At 43.5% G+C, this 21003-nt stretch overlaps 1 protein-coding gene across 2 annotated transcripts in view; it reads left to right on the top strand.

Annotated features, from left to right (window-relative positions):
* Positions 1-21003, top strand: part of shtn1 (shootin 1) — a 40224-nt gene that overhangs the window by 13157 nt on the left and 6064 nt on the right. For both annotated transcript variants that reach the window (XM_035400235.1, XM_035400234.1), the window contains exons 5-16: positions 4756-4924; positions 5281-5378; positions 6220-6301; positions 7992-8086; positions 8972-9118; positions 11481-11634; positions 12465-12594; positions 12779-12864; positions 13992-14104; positions 14533-14583; positions 15063-15189; positions 19401-19518. In XM_035400235.1, the coding sequence (XP_035256126.1) occupies positions 4756-4924; positions 5281-5378; positions 6220-6301; positions 7992-8086; positions 8972-9118; positions 11481-11634; positions 12465-12594; positions 12779-12864; positions 13992-14104; positions 14533-14583; positions 15063-15189; positions 19401-19518 (1370 nt within the window). The remainder of the gene's footprint in view (positions 1-4755; positions 4925-5280; positions 5379-6219; positions 6302-7991; positions 8087-8971; positions 9119-11480; positions 11635-12464; positions 12595-12778; positions 12865-13991; positions 14105-14532; positions 14584-15062; positions 15190-19400; positions 19519-21003) is intronic.

The following is a 21003-nucleotide window of genomic DNA, read 5'->3' as shown; positions in this document are numbered from 1 at the left end:
GTCTCTTCAGGCACTACGATCTTTACTTCACTCTAATGTGTTTTTTCTGCACCTCTGCACCTCTGCACCTTGAGCTGATGCGCTTGTTGTACGTCGCTCTGGATAAGAGCGTCTGCTAAATGCCTGTAATGTAATGTAATGTAAGACTTTTCCCTTCACCAATCACAGGCACGGGACAGCGCATTACTATACAGACGCCCCCTTAGGCAGCTTAGCCTGGTATTACCTGACTGGTGTTTACTGTTGGTCCATTCGCAGAAAGTGATTACAGATTAATGCCTCGTCGGTCATTAGGTCACTGTGGTTGTGCTTGGACCGCTAAGAATATCGTCAGACCTCTGGCTTAATTAAGAAACGACACAATGTAGGACAAATTAAAAGGACGCGGGAGGTATCTATTCATTATTATTTATCAATACTGCACTTTAAATGAGATATTCATTAATTTCATCTTGGATGGAGCTTTTTTCCCCTTCTTTTTATATATGCTTTTATTTTCACCCATTTTGCCTCCTGATTTGGGAAGACCCAGTTGCAGTCGTAGGCTGTTCCAGTTGCTGCATCGTTGTTCGTCATCCCCAGTTCGACACGGTGTGGTCAAACGCATGCGTCCTCCAAAAATCGCAGAGTCAGCACAGCTTCCTTCCCACAATGCAGTCTGTCACCGAAGGTGGCTGAAGACCGTGAATCAGAGGTGCTGCAGCCAATCAAACAAGGCCTAGTTAGTTACCGTGGCGTCTGAAATCTCCACTCCCTTCACTCTCAAATTACACAGTTAGTAATGTGTCAGGTGACCACAGAACTATGGCCTTTTCGTAACCTTTCAGTAATCGTGTATGAGAAAGCGTTAAGAAAAGAGGAATGAGGGGAGGCAGTACACAGGAAAGGACAAGGACACAGGAGGACAAACAAGAAAAACTGTGTTTTCTTCTCATCTGCAAACAGCAGCCAGCCATTGTAACCACGGTTACAATGTTAGATTTGTAGTTTGCCTTTCCCTGGATTGTGTTAGTTCAGATGCCTTAATGGTCTTTTTTTCACAAAGTGGACACAGCAGGGCAGCATGATGAAGCCCAGTGTTATAACAACAGTGTGTGACACTACACTGAGAATTTATGGCTAGAAAATGGATAGGTAGGTTTCCCGGGTAGAGATTATGCAGTGTCTTAAGTAAGATGTTGACATTTCTATTTTTTGTGTAATGTATTTTTTTTTATGCTGGCATATGGCATATTATTTTCTTTGTATGATGTTCCTCTGGACCCCAAACCCTGGCTATTAGTGTTTGAATAGTAGCTCAGATATGGTCATATAACCTTAGGGTCTTTTTTCCCTTTTTTAAAAAAAAAAAAACAAACTTAATGAACTGTGAATTTAACGGAGAGACTGACAAAACACGCTTGACAAGTTTTATGCATTTATGTGAAAAATGAGATCTTTTTTAAAAAAACGATCTTTTTTAAAAAAACGATCGAAGTGTCATCTAAAGCCCTTAACAGCAATACAAAAGCATTCAGGCATGTCCTTGAGTCCGACTTCACATTGTATTAATATACATCAAAACGGTGAGACCTTTTCTCTCTTCACCTTTTGATACGTTCAGTAGTTAAATCATGACAATTAATTATGCGTATCGTCAAGGTGAGGGCAGCGACTCCGTGAACGAACGCCATTGTCCGCGGGAACGAGTGAAAGCCGAGATCAGACGAGCTGTAGGCTGCGGTGTCATGAATGTATTTTTGCCTTCTCGAATGCACGTGAGCTGCTGGTTGCATGCGCAGGATCTGATGAGCGTCGTCCCCTCCCGCCCGTTCTACCTAACCTCACCCACCGCAATTATCTCCAACTCCGCTGTCTCCCAACACTCCCATCTCCACCGTCCTCGCCTCCTTCTGCGTAGCCATTGTGAGCACTGCTAAGCAGCCTACTCTCGTGAATATGAACCTTTCTGGCTTTGAATCGTTTCATTTATTTTCTAGTAACATCTGCATTTTCTTTTTAGCTTAATAAGGAGGTGGTGTGGTGGTGGGGGGGGGGGCACATGTGGCTTTGGCTACTTGCATTCCAAATAAAATCTGGTACAGCTGGGGATAATTAGTGGTTTGTATTGTCCCAACAAGATCCACTGTGTTGTACTCCCCCTGCCATTATGACCTTTTGACAAGATTCTTGGCACTGTCCATTGTTCTGAAGTTTTTGTAAAATCTGGATTTGTTTGACAGCAAAGCGGTACATATAAATATGTAGACCCTGTCTTTAGACACGATAAATTGTATTTTTAAATTCCCTCCCCCCCACCCCCCACCCCCATTCCTCTGCAAATCTTAAATTCTGTGCTTCCTAAATTATAGTATTGGTTTATTGCTCATTTACATGTAAATCTGTCAAAAACATTTTGGTGGTTTAAATAAAAAAGCTCGGGGAGAAATGAGACAGCAAGATGACCTTCGTGTCTTATTAATTTAGTTTTGTGATTCCAACGATAGTAATTTTGCTGCCAGCGCCCAAGGCCGACGGAATCCGTAATCAATTTTTTAAAACTCCCCAACATTTTGAATTAAAAATGGGGGGGGGGGGTTGTAATAAAAGGGGCCCCTGTTGTCACAAGTCAAATCAAAGCGCAATCCAAAACATGACATTTTGTGCCGACGTGTGACAGAGGAAGATGAAGGCCTTGACTTTATAATCGTGACCTCTGAGCACGGTGTTGCTCGCCTGCATGCTGGTGATTTCTCTGAGTATGTAATTTCCTAGATATTTTTTGCCTCATCAATGGTACATTATTATCAAAGAGTGTTTTTTTTATCTCTGTATTATGTATTGTTGATTGCATGTGAAATGCATTATGGGAATCCGCCATCGGAAAATGGGTCCACTGTAATTTGACAGCGTGGATGTCATTAATAAATGTTTCTTTTATCGTTCCCTTTTTCATGGCACGTCTTCTTACCATAAAGCCGATATGACATCAAGAAATGTACTTTATTTACATCTGGCAGCGATAGGCTTCATTAGTCTTTACTTAGTGGTGTCCTTTAATTAATATATATGGCCACTGTAAATTGACATTGAAAGGACAGCTTCTTTTTGTTATTGATTTTACATAGATTTAAATTTTTGCCCCTGAAACTAGCCCCTTCCCCCCCTCACCCCACCCCCCCGGCCCGAAAAAAAAATTCTTTCAGTTACTGGAATGAACATCAGTGAAATTGCAGAAATACGCCAGTGTAACATGATTACAGACGGTACTGTAAATAGAGACATTTTCTGGAAAGTACTGCAATTACGTTTAAAAGCAGAGTTGTGCTGTGGACTGGCACACAGTAATGGCGATGTCTTATTTCTCTGAGAGTTCTGCTCTGCTCCTCCACTGCTCTGAGGCTTCCTCTGGTCAGCTGCTCTTTGATTAAAGTGCAGTACGACTGGACAAATTCTATTGTTTAACCCCATAAGCACACATTTACGTGCTCTTCGTAATGAGTACTTGCCAATGTTCTCAAAGTGAGTGGTGTCGCAAGGGCGATTTAAGTGGCGTGTGTTTTAATCAACTTCCCCCTTTCTCAACAGATTACATTCATATGTTAATATGTAGAATATTTACTGCAAGGGTATTTAAAGGATAACTTTCAGTTTTTTTTTCCCCCCAACTTGGACCCGTTTTTCTGAACTAATTCCACCATGCTGATTGGTATTGATTGTCGTTTTGTCACATCTTTCTCTGGAGCTTTGGTAACCTGTAGACCCGCCCCACTCTGCTTTGTGATATAGCCTAACAGGGCCAGGAAACAAGCCTCAAAATGCCCTCTAAATGTGGTTTTCCACCAAACGAAAGCTTGATTGGCGTCTACAAACGTATTTAATAGATAGATGTGTGCAGTCACTGTTCCAAACTTCAATAACAATGTTGATTTTCAGTACTTTTTTTTTTTTTTTTTGCGCTGTCGAAACCCCCTTACTCGTGCTGCGGCAGACTGTATTCATGCGCACAGAGGGTGCGCAGGTTGAGCTGCTCGCTGCAGTCATTCCCTTGGCGGCGCATCGCGCACTTCTCTGCCTGCTGTAGATCCCACTGGGAACAATGTATGCTTCCGCTGGAAAAAGTAGTCTGTCAACTGATACACGGAATGCCTGGTAACAGACTGTGGAAAATTACATAAATGAATGTCCCCCTCCAGGCTATGCAGTTACTATTTTGAGGGAGGTTATTTCATGGGGATTTCAGAGCAGAGTGGAGCGGTTCTCGGGGTGACCAAAGCTCCACAAACAAAGATGTGACAAAATTATTTTAGCATTATTATTATTATGTTATTATTACCGATCAGCATGGAAGTGGTCCAGAAAAATGGGTCCAAGTGGGAAAAAAAGTTTTCCTCTAAGTTTCAGCAGTAAATAGATTCACATTTATCTTCACGTTTAGCATTGAACTTTATCATAAAGCACCAAATCGATTGTGTTCTGTTAACAGTAGAGCACCACAGGAATTATGTTTTAAGGAGAAATAACCTTGACACTCTGTGTACACCATGATTATTATACATATAAGTATGTTGTGCATTTTCATATTTGTGATTGCGTAACTGGGTCTGTGTGTAACTCCTTATCGATCGATGGTATGACTAACTACTGAAGTGCTGAATCACCACAATCAGTTTCCTTGGGTTCTGAGAGAGGGCTGCAGTATGGCTATAGAAGATGGCACCGTATTTGTGAACAAATCACAAGTTGCAGTTTTTCGTTTCTCTCCTGTCCCTCCAGCTGAACCGTCAGAACAGGTCCCTGAAGAGAAAGAGCATGCTGTACCTGTCCCACCTGGGCCCAGAGGTCATTACCGAGATCAGCCTGGAGGACGAGGACGAGCAGGAGCCAGAGGAGAGCCAGCCGGGCACCTGCAATGCCACTGCTCACTGCCAGCATATCATCTCAGGTGGCTGCTAACTTTACCCACAATGCATTTCAGCTGTAGGTAGGGTCACCCAGGGCTTTCTCCAGTTAAACTTAACTTGCTTAGGTCCACTTACTGAAATAACAAAAAAGTGCGTAGTGTTTGGAATAAATAGAGGTTTAATTTTCATTCTAAGCTCATCATTACACAAATAAGATTTTTATTAGGTAGCCATTTGCTTTTTTCGATGTACAGTAGTTTGTTCCTACATTTGCTGTTTGCTTCTTCTCTGCTCATTTCAAATTCAATTTCAGTCCATCAAAATTGTGTGCTCATTTTTCAAACGAATTTTGTCTGTTTGCCTCTTCTTCGTTTTCCTCACGGGACGTTTCGGCTAGAACTTCGAGGCAAGCTGGCGTCGTCTCTCGACGAAAAGAGCCGGCTCGCCGCCGAGGTAGAGGAGGCGAGAGAGGGGCTGAGGATCGTGAGAGAGGAAGTGAGTATAGCGTCTGCTCTTACTCCGAGGTGCTGCTGTCACGGCAACGCAGAACTCGCCGGCAGGCAGCGGCTCTGCCCGCACCGCGCTTTCACGGAGAGAGAAAAAAGAAAAGAACGGTTCATCCGACAAGCGCAGCGTGAAGAGAGAACTGTATGCCAGGGCGTGCATTTCCTACTTCATCATACTGTACTGTAACATTTAATGCACCAGCACTCATAGTGAAAGAGCGCAGACAAACTCGATACCACACTGTCGTGCGGCCCAGATACGTGGGCAAATCTCTGTGGGTCTGAGAGACTCCTGTTCCTCCTGAGGATAATTCAGTGGGGAAACTAATGAGGAAAAAAACAAGCTTTCGTGATTATTAATAATTCTTTTAAACGAAATGTGATAATTGCAGTGAATTCTTGGAGTTCATGTTAAGCCAATATTCCGTTTATCTACTTATAGTTTCTGAGATCCAGCGTGATCCAACTCGCCAATGGTTTCATGTTAAATTGAACTTCTTGTTTTCTCAGCAGCAGATAATAATAGAAACCGGAATATTACTGGATCTTCCGTACCATATCATTAAATAAATCATACTTTCTTGAGTGCTCTGACTGTCTTGTTTGGTCTGAAGCCCACTTTGAGTCATTGTGTTTGAAATTATGTGCTCGCACAAGTACAATAGGTCTCTCCATTTTAATTACTTAAAAAATCGCTTGAGTAGAAGAAAGTGTGGAATGATATCCCTCTACCACAGATTTAAAACACTGAACTGTGCAAGCAAGGCCTTGTAATGAAGCTGGTAGACTTACCGTCACATGTTCTCTCTCTTTTTTTTTTCCCCTTGCAGCTTCTGAAAGAAAAACACAACAATACCGTTTTGATTGCCGAGTCTGTTCAACAAAAGAAGCTCTTGGCAAAGTACAACAGAGGTCATTCCCTGCCTTCGATGCTGTTTCCCTTCCACACGGCATTGTCCTGAGCACAAACACAACACTCCCACGCCTTAAGGAAACTTAAGGTGTATTCTAAAAGTATTACTCCGATAAAATATATAAAAGGGCATTTATGTTGAATGTGTGCAGAAATATAATATAATATTGGGTTATTGTACAAGTTATACTATATACATATCTATTATGGCAATGAATTCCACAAGTACTTTTAATAATATATGATGTACATACATTGTATATATACAATACAATTTAAGAGACTAAATATAGTGTTAATTCCTTTTCCTTTAAGAAATGTGTTTGTGTAACAGTTTGTGTATTGGAAAGTTCTTGTGCATGACCCTGAAAGACCTAGGTCTGCTGATCAGAATAAGTAGGTAGGTGTTTGTGTTCCCCATTCTTGACAGTTATTATTATTTTCAAACAACACAGTCAAGGAAATTATGAAGCTTTTGTGATTCAAGGGTGGCAGGAATGAAGGGACTTAACCAACTGCAGATCTCTGGGATGACAACATGCTGAAAATTAATATTCCCTATTTTATTAGGGCGTCTTTGTAATCATATTTTATTATGAAGAGAAAAATGGGCTTCTCAAGATACAAGTTAACAGACAAAAAAACAGACCAGTTCTGTAGCACAATTGGTAACCTTCCTTGTAAAACTGTTGTGCTGGTTATTCAATTGGTCAATCAGTGATAGGAATGTGTACAGTAATTAATTCCAAGAAACAAGCACATTTTGAAATAAGAAAAAATTGAAAAAATGGGTGCACATATAATGTTTGTAATGTTTAAATGCCCCCACCCCATCTGATTTTAAACTTCCGAAGTTGAAGACACCAAAATGTTTCTGTTGCCGTCTTCATTTTGTATTTTATTTCAGTTTAGATACCTTATGCTGTGGTGGGATCATGGCACGTAGTGTTATTCAGCTTGTGTTGTTAGGATTGTATCTATCCGGGGAGGCTTTGCATGTGAGGAACCATAAATTACTATACATTTCTAAGTCTGAGCAGGAATTCTTTTGTTTAAATGCCCCAAGGATGTGTATTAAAAAAAAAATTAAAAAAAACCCAGCAGTCAGCAGCAAGTGCGTGAAACATGTTGAAGCTTCATGGTGGAGCGTGTTGAAGATTCACGGTGGAGGAAAATGAGCTTTTTCCTACAAAAAGTCATTGTCAGATGAGACAGCAATGAGGAAAGCCTATGGACTGAGACCTCTCTGTGCTCAGTGGTTTCTGTATGGCATTCAGTATCAGGCCGTGCACATCAGGAAAGGTAACGGGGTGTGCTGTTTTTGGCTGCCCATGCCCTGAGGAGAGCTAGCTCTTGGTGCCGTGTGCTGTAGGTGTGGGGCTTTGCCCTTCCGAAACCATGGCAACGGTGGTTTCCGGCCATCTTGTCTGATTCTGATTAGGCAAATGTGATTTCAGTGCTAGTTTGTACTTGTACAGGATTGTTTGTTTGTTTGCTGAACAGGTTACTCTACAGGGCTGGAGTCCTGATCTGTGGTCACTTCTGGCACTACGATCTTTACTTAACTCTAGTATGTTTCTTTTGCACCTCTGCACCTTGAACTGATGCACTTGTTGTACGTCGCTCTGGATAAGAGCGTCTGCTAAATGCCTGTAATGTAATGTAATGTAATGTGTTGCCCTTTGGCAGTGTCTGTACTGGCCGTGGACGAGTACGAGGTGCTGCAGGAGGATCTGGATCTCGAGAAGGTTCTGCGGAGAGAGGCGGAGAGCTTTGCTCGGGAGGTAAAGCTGTCACGCTCGTCAACACATCCGTGCTTTTTTGGCATTTTGTATTTTTGTCACACGTTAAAAAATGTCGTCCCACTCTGTTTGCTCCGTAGAAGACTGAGTCAGAGTTGCGTAACTCAAAAACGAATGAAGTTAAGTTAAAAAAACATCACATGATTAAGCAATCCTATATAGCTAAACAGAAAAAATTCATTTGTGGTCATTTTTTTAAATAGAGATATTCGGTTATTTCAGAACATGGCAATATACATATATAAAAAAACTAGTGTACATTGTAGTTAGTGTAATGCAATTATGACACCATTTATGTTACCTGCTTTGAAATCGGGGCTGCATTTATATAAATATTTAACATATTTCTCGTCATATTTCCAGACATGTCTACAGCTTCTTTGCTCTAATCAGCCACCTCTGACACTCAGTTCATTATATGCGTCCATCAATCATTTTTTAACCTTTGGTCTTTCTCTCTGGACCTTTCCTCTGCACTCAGTTCTAATAAAATTTACTCTAGAGCAGCTAGAGTGCAGCTTCTTGTTGCTCTAGGACCACTCATAAATTCAATATATATGGTTCGAATAGTTAATGAGATGCGTGCGTGTATGCATTATATGTACTGTACTGTATATATGTGTGTAACAGCACTCCATATGTAAGGCATACATTAAAGTGTGACACTGCCTTTTTCCAGTATTCAATCTGAAAATTGACATTTTATAAATATTTGATATATTTAGTCAAATTTTAGTTTTTTTTTTGTTATCTTCTTGTTACCACTTCTTAGCACCGAGCCACCCTGGTCCAGGTGCACCAGGACGGCTCAGTGTGTCTGTGCTAGTTTCCTGGAGTAATTGCATGGGATTGAACACGTTCCTGCAGATGTTGGTGGAGCAGAGGAAGTTGAACAGGCAGAGCCAGATTCTGCTGCAGAGCGCGTCGCCTGACGAAGCCCTGCAGGGGGCCTTGCGTGAGGTGTCCAGGCTCACCCAGGCCCTGGAGACGCAGCGGCTGGAACACCAAAAACAGGTACCGCCGCTCAAAGGACACCTGACTTTACACAACGCTACAGCGCGCACACTTGAGGTCCAGTCAGCCGTTGTTATCTCAACGCTATATTTATGTCCATGCTTATTTTCTTGCGTAGTGCAAATGGCTGATGTTATAATGGCAATAATGACGACAATTTTCTCATCTTTATTTTTTTTCTTTTCACAACTAATGCACAAGACGGATTGCAATAATTGCGTGGTTATTTACCAGTATTTACAAATACACAGCAAGCACAGTTTGGCTATTGTCAGAGGTTACATCATATTCTTTTTAGCGAGCATTCTCTAGCAGTTGTATTCTTGTTATGTAGCCTTTTATGGTTTCATAATGATTCTTATGCACCGCATATGCAAGTGTGAGTTTATATATAGACTTATATTAAAAGTGGGATTGCTGATCTTCTTACAAATGGGGAAAGCAGAGAACCATGGCCTCTTCTTAAAGATGTATGTACACACTATTAGAGGAGTATAAACAAAGACTGACACCATTCCAGTGCTACTTATCCAATTAACACCAAGTAAGCTCTTTGTACCTTTTTGTTAGTACTTTTATCAGGCTACTTCCTGTTTGACTTTGGAAAGAAAATGTGGTCATACTCACCATACATCACCATAACTGCTTTAACAGCTTTTTCTGCAAGTGTAGCTGATGTCAGTCAAGAAAATGTGAATTAAAATTCTCTCTATGGCCTGAACTGTTCGTATGTATGTTTGATTGAATTGCAGTGGTAGAGAGTTGTACTTCATTGTCTTAGAGGGATACTAGGATTTATCATCGAATCCCTGATTAATCCAATGTGGATATATTGTGTGACAACTTCTCACACAGAAATTTCTGCATTATGGATTCACTGGGAAATGTACACACCAGGACAGGAAACTATGGGAGCACGTTTGCATTGACTGTATCTGTTAATTAATGAGTTGCCATTGCCAATTGGCCAACATAATCTATTTAAGGAAGGCTAATGTAAAATGTAAATGTAAAAATGAAAATATATATAAAAAAACTGATAAATTAAATTTCACTCATTGCTGCAGCCTCTGCCTTCAGAGTGCAGACAAGCACCTGTTCTGACTGATGTCAGATATTGTTCTGACTGATGTCAGCTGTTTCTCCTGTTCTGTATCATACGATAGATGTATACAGTGCTTTCATATTTTTTTATTGTGTGTAGTTGTAACAGCCAGCCTTTTGATCAAATGGTGATGTAGGGTGGTATGAAAAGGTTTGGTGACTGCAAAATCAAAACTTGTTTCAGCTTTTGATAAAATATCGAATAAACAAGCATCCAGTTGCAATCATTCAGTAGAGACTGTAATCTAATCCCTATTTCTGAGAATATCATTTGTAAAATCATTTGTGAAGACAGTTATGGGGAAAAAAGGTTTCCTTCTGTATTTTGCAATCAGAAATGTTTCCTCATTTGCTCCTGTAATTACCATTTCAAAGGTTTTAATATTTATTATTCTTTGCGTTGTTGGAAAAAGCTACTCGAATGCATCATGTGATACACACACATTTTGTCCTGTCTTACAAATATGTAAGTTGCTCAAGAGCATGTCTGTTCTTCGTGTGCTTTGTGTTATATGCTGTCAGAGAAGACTTTTTGTCTGCAGTATATGCCTGCGCTGTGTATTTGCTGTTTGTTGTGCTTTCATCTGTGTGCTGTGCTGTGCTGTGCTGTGCTGTGCACTGCTGTCAGATAAGAACTGCTTGTGATACTGTGTGTGCTCGTCGTGTGTGTGACGGGACGGGAGTGGGCTGTTGTTTTGTGTGCGTGCTTGTCATTTGTGTCGTTTGTCATCAGACGGGAGTTGGTTGTTATTGTGTGTGTGTGTGGGCTGTTGTTTGTGTCTATGTCACCAGACAGGGGTTGGTTGTTATTTAGTTTGTGTGGAGGTGTTTGTGTCTGTCATCAGACGGGAGTTGGTTGTTATTGTGTTTGTGTGATGCAGACGGGCGTTAGTTGTTATTTAGTTTGTCTTAGCGTGTTTGTCTGTTGCATTCAGACGGAAATGAGCTGTGCTTGTGTTTGTGTCTTGTCATCAGACGAAAGTTGGTTGTTATTGTGTTTGTGTGGCACAGACGGGAGTTGGTTGTTATTGTGTTTGTGTGGTGCGGACGGGAGTTGGTTGTTATTGTGTTTGTGTGGTGCTGACAGGAGTTGGTTGTTATTGTGTTTGTGTGGTGCTGACAGGAGTTGGTTGTTATTGTGTTTGTGTGGTGCAGACGGGAGTTGGTTGTTATTTCGTTTGCGTGTTTGTCTGTAGCATTCAGACGGAAACGAGCTGTGCTTTTGTTTGCGCGCTGTGCGCTCGCTGTGCGCGGTCAGGTGACGGAGCTGGAGGGGACGCTGCAGGGCTCGGTGCTGAGGCGGGAGGTGGAGGCCCTGCAGCGGCAGGCGCAGCTGCTGGAGGAGGAGAAGAAGGAGTGCGAGGAGAGGTGTGCCAAGGCCCAGGTGCAGGCCAAAGACCTGCGCTTCACAGGTGAGCCTCTGCCTGCGCTTCACAGGTGAGCCTCTGCCTGCGCTTCACAGGTGAGCCTCTGCCTGCGCTTCACAGGTGAGCCTCTGCCTGCGCTTCACAGGTGAGCCTCTGCCTGCGCTTCACAGGTGAGCCTGTACCTGCGCTTCACAGGTGAGCCTCTGCCTGCGCTTCACAGGTGAGCCTCTGCCTGCGCTTCACAGGTGAGCCTGTACCTGCGCTTCACAGGTGAGCCTGTACCTGCGCTTCACAGGTGAGCCTCTGCCTGCGCTTCACAGGTGAGCCTCTGCCTGCGCTTCACAGGTGAGCCTCTGCCTGCGCTTCACAGGTGAGCCTCTGCCTGCACTTCACAGGTGAGCCTCTGCCTGCGCTTCACAGGTGAGCCTGTACCTGCGCTTCACAGCTGAGCCTCTACCTGCGCTTCACAGGTGAGCCTCTGCCTGCGCTTCACAGGTGAGCCTCTGCCTGCGCTTCACAGGTGAGCCTCTGCCTGCGCTTCGCAGGTGAGCGTCTACATGCGCTTCACAGGTGAGCCTCTGCCTGCGCTTCACAGGTGAGCCTCTGCCTGCGCTTCACAGGTGAGCCTCTACCTGCGCTCTACTGGCACAGGCACAATGCCTTTCAGAGGGTGTCTGTGGTAGTGCCCGCTCTTCTGAATTTGAAGAGGACATTGATATGAGGACAAATATTATTGGGGTCCCCAAATGGCAAGAAAATAAAAAATGGGGGACCAAAACTGAGCAAAAAAAGAAAAATAGATAAGTTGCCGATGCATATCGACTATTGCCAGTAATTTAACCTTTTAATTCTGGGTTTTCACGTATAATTTGCAGTGGAGGAGCTGCAGAAGAAGCTGCAGCAGGCGGTCAATGCTCCGTCCGGTCCAGCCCCTCCACCACCACCTCCACCTCCACCCCCACCCCTTCCTCCACCACCACCACCCTCTACCTCCAACCCCCTGAGGTGAGGTCTCCGTGAAAAATTCCCAGGCCTTCAACATTTCGGGTTTTGTCGCAGTGTTGCTTTTTAAAAAATCTTTCCCGCTCCCTGTCATGCCAGTGTTTTGAGTTGTGCAATCTAACGGTTTGACTCACGGCCTTCCCACCTCGCCCCCCCCCCCCCCCCCCCCCCTCCTTTTTTATCACAGCTCCCTTCTGTCAATGATCCGCAAGAGAAGGCAGATCGCCAATGACCTTCCTCTAGTCGCGCAGGACTCCCCCATGAAGGATGAAGGTACCGTCATTCTTTTCAACAAATAACCTACTTGTGGGTGATTTTTTTTTTGGGCTCTAAGTAACTAAGATTTAAATTTTTCACTTTATCATAATTCCTTTTCCCCTCACTGAACAGCCGCTTGGTTCATAACGAAAACTAAGAAATTATTTACATTTTATCGCTGACTGAAATGTGTTGCTAAAAGTGAACGATTCTGGGAGTAGATCAAAGAAAGGCTGAAATGAAGAAGTCTGAACGGTCTTTGTTCCCTGGTCATTATTGATGATAATTCAGATGATATGCGGGACACCAATATTCAGAAGAAAGTTATGAACATGTCATTTTCAATGTGCAAACATCATTTTATTTGTCCATGTATCAAATGTCTGGTTTGGGAGATTTAAACTTTAAAATGTGAAACAAAGTTCCATTGCATTTTACTTTTAATCAACTGGAAGTTGGGAAATAGCTTTGCAAAGAAAGCAAGGGTCTTATCCAAGGTAATGTTTTCTCTCAAGAAAAACATTAAAACAGCTACCATCCCTGTGTGAAAATTTAATTTAATATGGAAATACTGAATAGCATGCATTTTAATTTTTCTGTCATGTTTGGTTTTGGTACTAAAAGATGCAGGATATAGCTATAGTTTGACTCCTGTTGTCTCTGTCATTAAGTATAGACCTTGAATAATGTTTTTGCTGGTACATTAGTCTTCTTTTTTAATACGGTATTACATAGTTAAAGAGCTATCCTTCACATAGATAATAAGGCTTTGAATATCAGAGACCCCAGTTAGACCTCTAAAAAGTAGTGTACCTTCTGAATGTGAGGGTCATCAGAAATGAACCTTGCAAATATTACTTGGCTTAAATGAAAAGTTTAAAACATATCAGGAATGAATTGAACTCTTTCTAAGGGAATCGCACATTACGTTGACATTCAGGACAAGTATAGGACTGGTTCTCCTATTGAGACAGCTGTATGCTATCTGTGTCCAAGCAAACCGTTTACCTGGGTTTAAAACAGTGAAAGACCATTTGTCAGGGAAAAAAATGCATTTTTTATCTTACAGTAAACATGTTTTCTTGCTTCCTGTGTAGGTCTCATTATCAAACGGCTTTTTTCTGTCTGTGTTTACTGGGCAGGGAGTAAGGATTTGGACATCAGGCAGCAGGCTGTGGACGAGATGATGCAGAGAATTAAAAAGGGGGTTCAGCTCCGACCTGTCAGCCCATCCAACAGAGCCAGACAGACACAGGTAACCCCCCCCCCAAAAGAAAAAATTATGAATATATAAATCATAATTTCACTCAAAGTTATCAAACCCGTGTTTTGTAGTTGTTCCAATGACCTTGATATGCACTTTTGTACGTCGCTTTGGATAAAAGCATCTGCTAAATGAATGTAATGTAATGTATTGTCCGTTCATTATTTTTTGCTGACTCAGCTGTCATGCATTACCCACTGTCATGGTGTGTTTCAGTAACGAGTTCAGCTCATGAAATGATGATGAAATCAGATGTTCTGATGTCTGATGCTCTGCGCCATATTGGAACATAGCCTAATTTCTCAGTTTTGAAGAAGCCAGATGTTTTCATCTGGACTGGAGTCTGTGCAGGTGGTGGCTGGTTGTTCCTCTGTACTGTTTGATTAAAATATCTGGTGTTTGTTTTTTTTTATGAACAGAAAGAGAAGGTGGCACCCGATTCTGCCATTCAGGAGCTAAAAGGAATTCTGGTAATAAATACATAAGTAAATAAATAAAATGTTGATGGAATTGTTTATGATTTGATCCTGTTTTTTTTTCATCAATTTAAAAAAATTAAGATGGACATGAGAGAAAAATGAAAAGTTACGACGCATAAAGATTTTACACCAGACGATGCAAAGGAAGAAATATATGGTGCATAATCCTTAAATATAAAAATGAACCTTGCATGTGCTCCCACTGTATGCTGAAAAATATATATTTTGGCGTATATTTTCTCCTGTTGTAAATACAAAGTAAAATAATAACTCCATTTTGAGTGTTTGCATCGTGAATACTGTTCCAGAATTGCATGTTTGCCCAAGCTCCCAGCTCCGATGTGCTATTGTAAATACTCCTGTGCTCGCAGCGGAGAGCGTGACACGGAGCAAGGGGCATTTTTTTTTACGGGTTAGCCCCGAAGCCTTTGTTGAGCGAGCGGGGTGTCCTCTTTGTGGGCCTCGTGCAGGACACGTTCAGAAGGCCCACCCCTGGCCAGTACAAAGCGGAGGCTCCGGCGGGGGCCGGGGAGACGGAGCTGGAGAGGGTCCTGCAGAGACGACGCCGCTGCGCCCCCGAGACCGCCGCGGACGGCCGTGAGTTCCTCTCTCTCCGCTCGAACCGCCTCCCCCCCCCCCCCCCAGCGCCGCCGCCGCCGCCGCCCCCCGCGCGCAGGACGGGGCGCCTACCCCCCGCGGTCCCGTCCGCGGTCCCGTCCGCTACACGCTTCTCAGAGCCAGAGAGGGTTAGAGCCGTCTCAGAACGCGCAGTACTGCAGCCAGCCAGCGGGGGCCGGCCGGGGAGGAGGTGTAATGGAGGTCAGGGCGGTGTGTGTGTTTTTCCGCAGTCCTTTTTAAAAAGCCGCTGTTTACGCGTGTGTTTGTCACAAACCAAAGGCGGGAAGCTTATCGCCTCGGTTACGTTGTTCCGGGCAAGCGGACCCCGTCGTGCCGTCACACCTCGCCGGTCAAACAGAAAGCCTGGCGGAACGCGGGGCAGCTGATGCGACTGCTTTTTATACCGAAAGAAGAATCGATGCATTAATTTAATTTAATAGAGAAATACGATTGACCACTTTTAAGCAGCGACACGTCGCATTTAGATTGTCCTAATATTTAGCTTAAAATTAAAATTATGGTATTATTGATGTTCGTCAGTTTGAATTTATATTGTATAAATGCATTGTCACTGTCAAACTGAAGCAGTGCAACATTATCTAGTTCATGCTTTGCAGATCAATGAGTAATATGCCTTTCCCCTGCCTATGATGGTGTGGTCGTTGGCAGCTGAGTGCAAGGTACTTTACTTTATGTTCACTGAATATTTCATATGCGCAGAGTTTTATGTTCTGGTTCTCGGTATGATCCGAGAATGCAGTACTTGAGCTGCATATTAATTTTAAGAGCGGATGAATACTAGGCCAATGAAATCCATGTACGTGAGAATATGAAAGAACTAAAAAAAAAAAAAAAACAACAAGAAAATAGTTTGATGTTGATTTAATGATTTTGTGTCAGAAGGCTATAAATGGATATGACAGCATTGTACAACAGAACAGAAAAGACAGCGTGTAGTTTGCTTTGGCCTGGATGGCAATGCAGCACATTTGCTTTTAATCTCATTGAAAGTTCCCCCAGTGTCAGGGCACAAGTTCACCAACCCAGAAGTGTCAATCATCCTGCACCGGGGCAAGAAGAATATATTCATAATGGCCTTGAATGGTAGTTTAAGAAAAATATTTTATTATGTATTTCTGATTATGTTCTGGATGGTTTTACCGTGATTTAAGTGTTCATAAGTATTTATTAGAATCCTAAATGCAGGTGTGTAGTGTGCATAAGGGGTGGGTGTCTCCTCCAACTATTACCTGTTAAAGTTTAATAAAGCATGAAGAATTTATACTGTGCTGCTGCAGTTTTTGCAAATCTCTCAAGCTACTGTACACACATTCTATACTGGGCTTGTGGCAGGTTAACTGATTTTCATCTCGCAGTGTTTGACGTTCCGGTTGTTTGTCATGCCAGAGCAGTCCGATCACGTGAGAAGGCAGATGGCTCTCTGGCCTTCCTTTGGGTGCAGCGCATTTCCCTCATGTTGTTGACTTATTTAATGGCTGTTAAAATAAATTAGCGGCTTACTGATGAAAGAGGAAAACAGGGCCCTGTCTGATATGTTACAGGCTAATGTGGATGAAATTATAAACCTTTCGCAGGTTTCCGTATCAGATCCGAGACGCGATGGTAAAAAACGAAACGAAATTTTACATCACGGATTCATGAGGCCCTGCGTTGAAATCGCCATTTGTGATGAACAGATTGTGAAGTGTTTCTACTATAGTGGAATGTCCTGATGATGCCTGACTGGTTTGTGTGTGTGTGTGTGTATGTGTTTGTGTGTGTGCATCCGTGCATGCACTTTGGCGTGTGTGTTTCTGTGTGTGTGTGTGTGTGTGTGTGTGTGCGTGTGTGCATGCTTGTGTGTGCGTGTGTGCGTCCGTGCATGCACTTTGGCGTGTGTGTTTCTGTGTGTGTGTGTGTGTGTGTGTGTGTGTGTGCATGTGCACGTTGGTGTGTGTGTGAATTAATTTGAGAGTCGATATTAGGCATCATTGATTTCACAGTGTGCATATGTAAATAGCCACTACCGTTTGCATAACCCAGTCTACATGAACCCAACTATTTCAGAACAGGCCACATCTTAGACATGATAGTACCACGGAAGCATGTATGTCACGCCAATCTGCCAAATGTGAGAAAATGTCACATATAAGTGCTTTTGTGGAGAAATGGGAAGGGGCACATCGGAGTGTAGGAAGGGTGAGGAAGACTACAGGGACCCGGCGGCGAAGGAGGGATCTGTGCAGAAAATGCAGAGACGTGACCCACTTACTGAAAGGTGCAGACCTGGAGTTCTTTTTTTCTTCGAGTCAGGATTAAATGCTAATGTCCTTTCGGGGCAAGTTCGGCAATCAGCAACAGGAACGTGCCAGACTGCGCGAAGAATGAAAGAACATTTAGTGCTGAATAAACACCGGGGATGAATTGATGTCGAATTGAACCCAGGCCTCCGCGCGGGAAATTAAAGCGCTGCAGAAAGGAGAACTGAACTTTTGTGAAGGTCGTTGGTTCCTGCGGTTTTATTGCCTCACATTAGACGCTGCCTGCGCTGGACGTTTGAGTTCATTTCAGCGTGGCAGCGAAGCTTGGGAACAGAACGTGTTATGCCAGCTAAATTGGTTCTCAACCAGCTACTTTGATTTCCCAGATTTAATTTTTTTTTTTTGTTGCAAATAGCACAAATTATCTGGTCGCCTGTATCTGGTGGGTACCCGTGTGGGCATTTCAGACCACTGCTTTAGTTATGGAGCGGCTGGTTTTGATACGCAACTGAGAAAAGCCATCTGACCCAGGGCATAGCAAAGGTTTATCTTACTAAACTATTTTTCTCCGTATGGTTCAAGTGTTATGCTGTTTGTCCAGTGAATATGGAGGAGACCGTTTCTGTCTGTGCCGTGGATTTTATACAGTATGACGTCATATGGCGCAAATTTAATGGCCCTGAATTTCAGTGATTTTATTAAGTGCCGTCAAGTTTCCCATTTATTTTATGGCAAATTTCAGACAAATTGAGCAGTCGTATGATTTCTCCGGTTGAGATTTGGTTGAATGACTTAATTCCCATGTAGCACCATGTAATAACATGAGTGGTTCAAAATGTTATTTTTATGCTACACTCTCACTGTTATAGTTGTTAATGTATGAACATTCATGTAAAAGGTTTTAAGTTACAACAATTGTTGTCCATTATTTCACACTTTATTTTTTTATGTTTCATTTTTGTAGCAGCTAGCCATCTTTTTTTTGGGAACATTATGGTTCTTCTGATATTGTCTTCAATGTAATTATCTATTTTTCTTTTATTCTTTTTTGGTAGCCAGCTAGTGCTAAATGTGATCAATAAGTGTCTTACCAACCAATTAGCAATCCCTTAATTATTAAAACAAAAGCACAATTGATAATGTCAGTTTCCATATCATTTTTTTCTGTTCCTTACAAGGATTCTCAGTTCAGTCATGCTAACTTTAGTTCAGGTCTTTCCTCATTTATCCTCAAAGCTGGAAGGCTACAAAATTAGTTAACACTAAATATGATACATAAGACATTTATCTAGCTAAATGTGCTAATTACCCACTACAGTCTAGCTATAAGGTATGTCTGTTGTTTCCTTGTTGAATTAAATTTGATTTAAATTTGTGCCATTTACGTAGCTAGCGAACTGTTTTAAAACCACAAAAATGGTGAGTAATCTTGAAATATAACCGTAGTCTTGGCATATTTCACATATCGTGTATATATTTTATAATTTCAGGTTCATTTGTCATTTTTCTCTTGTTATGTATTATTAATGCACGTTATGTAGCAATCCCACGTCCCGTAGGCTTTAGTGAAGTCTTTCGGTGTCATACCGCCATGCATATTTAATAGGCTACCGGTCCATTTACACTTATGTGCTCATCCATGCGAAAACGCCCATTGATAAAGCCATTTTACAACTGTTCGAAATGACAGCTGTTATTTTTTTTTACCTAAGGAGGGTTATGTCTCCAGGGTTCTGCAAGGAGAAGGGAGGTATGAGAGCGACCAAAGCAAAGCCCCTTTGTGAGTTTTGACACTATATGGCGACCGCCTTCGTAGCCGCGGCGCTAGCCACTTGGGGCTAGCACGTCTAGCGTTCGCGGCTGTCGCTTTCGACCGCTGTGAATTTCGGGAGCTCTGTCGTCATGGCCGCCTCCTGGTTTTCGGCGCAGGTTCGGAGGCCGCCCCGAACCCGTTCCCGAGCAGCGTGCTGGACTTGAGCCGCGTGAAGAGGACCCAGCCCCCGTCCCAAACCCCGCAGGAGCCCGGCGGGCCGGACCTCACCCCTCTGTGAGTACCGCCGGCCGCCACCTGTCCCTGAGAGTTATCCGTGTCATTTCCTGTTGAGCTGCTTGCGATTAGTGGCCATTTTCTCTGCTCTTTAATGCTAATACAGCATCACAGCAGTTAGCGGTAATATTCATGAGGCTGTGATGGCATGCGCCATTTTGCCTTATTTGCACCTGATTTCCGACCCTCCGCATTTGCTTGGGCAGCTGGATGAGGCGCACAGTCACACAACATCCGCAGCTTTTTGGCTAGCTTTGCACACCCCTCCCAGTGCGGTGTACACCCCTGACCATTTGCCCTGACTGGGACAAGCTGTGCCACACACAAACAGGACTGGGCTTTGACAGACGTACAGTGAGGGGGGGGGCACAGGCCTGGGACACATTCTGGGTTCCGCATCTGTCCTGGACACTCCAGCCTCTCTCTCATTCGCTGGCTTCAGTCCAATCAGTTTTGTTACATTGGGTTACAGATGATGCAATATTGCAAGCATGCAGCCCTGTGTAAGAATGCATGATTGCAAAGAAAGGGGAAGGGGAACGTTTTTTCAGAAACAAACTAGCCTGCAGCCCATTGTTCCATAAACGTAAAAAAAGGCCCTGTGGGCATCAGAAAGTTTTGAACGCCTCGGCGCCCCGCCCGAACCCGGGAGAGCTCGCGTAACCAGCCGCAGGTTTTTTTCCGCCGCGCTCGGATCTGAGGACGAAGTGCGTCCACAGCGCTTCCGGGAGGGCTCCAGAGGTGCAGGCAAAATGGCCGCCCCTCGGACAGCGCGTCAGAGAGGCCGGCGGTGAAAAGCTTCCCCGGCGCGCCACTCCACAATTTTAAAATAACAGGTCTAAACGAACCGAGAAATGGGTAAAGGTGTGCGTGTGTGTTTTTGTCGGTTGCGAGCATATTCAAAGGTGACATTCCCCGTGAGGCAGTTGGAGATACCCGCTCCCTTATTTTGAATAACGAGCGTTGGGGCGTGCGGGGTGTACTGCTGCGGGTTTAAAAGGGGTTTAAAAGCGCTTTCCGTTTCGGTCGGGGGGTCAAGCCGCTGGCGGTTTTTTCGTGGCGCTGGAATTGGATTGGGGATCAAACGGCGGCTCTGAAAAACGCGGCGGGGGAAAGCTGGCCATTTTGGTTTTCGGCTTCCAGCTGAAACGAACGAACAGGTGATTTTTTTTTTTTTTTTTTTTTTGTGTGTGTGTGTTTTTTTTTTTCCGGTCGGAGGTGAAGAGGGGGGACGCGGGGGAACAGGAGTGGGGTCGGCGCGCCATTGTCGAAAAAGCTAATTGGAGCTTTGGGCCGTGTTTGTCGTTTGAGGCGCAATTTCCAGCCGGAGCCCCCGCTCCAGGTGAAAGGGGTTAAATCCCGGGAGATTGCAGAGGAAATTCAATTCCGATCCACCCCCCCTCGCCCCCCCCCCCGCGTCCCCCCACCCCACCCTCCCCTCGGTCTGGTTAAATGTGCGAATGGCATTCCTGCATGGGCTTCGCT

Source organism: Anguilla anguilla, chromosome 18 (genome assembly GCF_013347855.1).
Source record: "Anguilla anguilla isolate fAngAng1 chromosome 18, fAngAng1.pri, whole genome shotgun sequence".
NCBI lineage: Eukaryota > Metazoa > Chordata > Actinopteri > Anguilliformes > Anguillidae > Anguilla > Anguilla anguilla.
The sequence above is the reverse complement of the archived record's forward strand: the minus strand, read 5'-3'. Positions and strand labels throughout refer to the sequence as shown.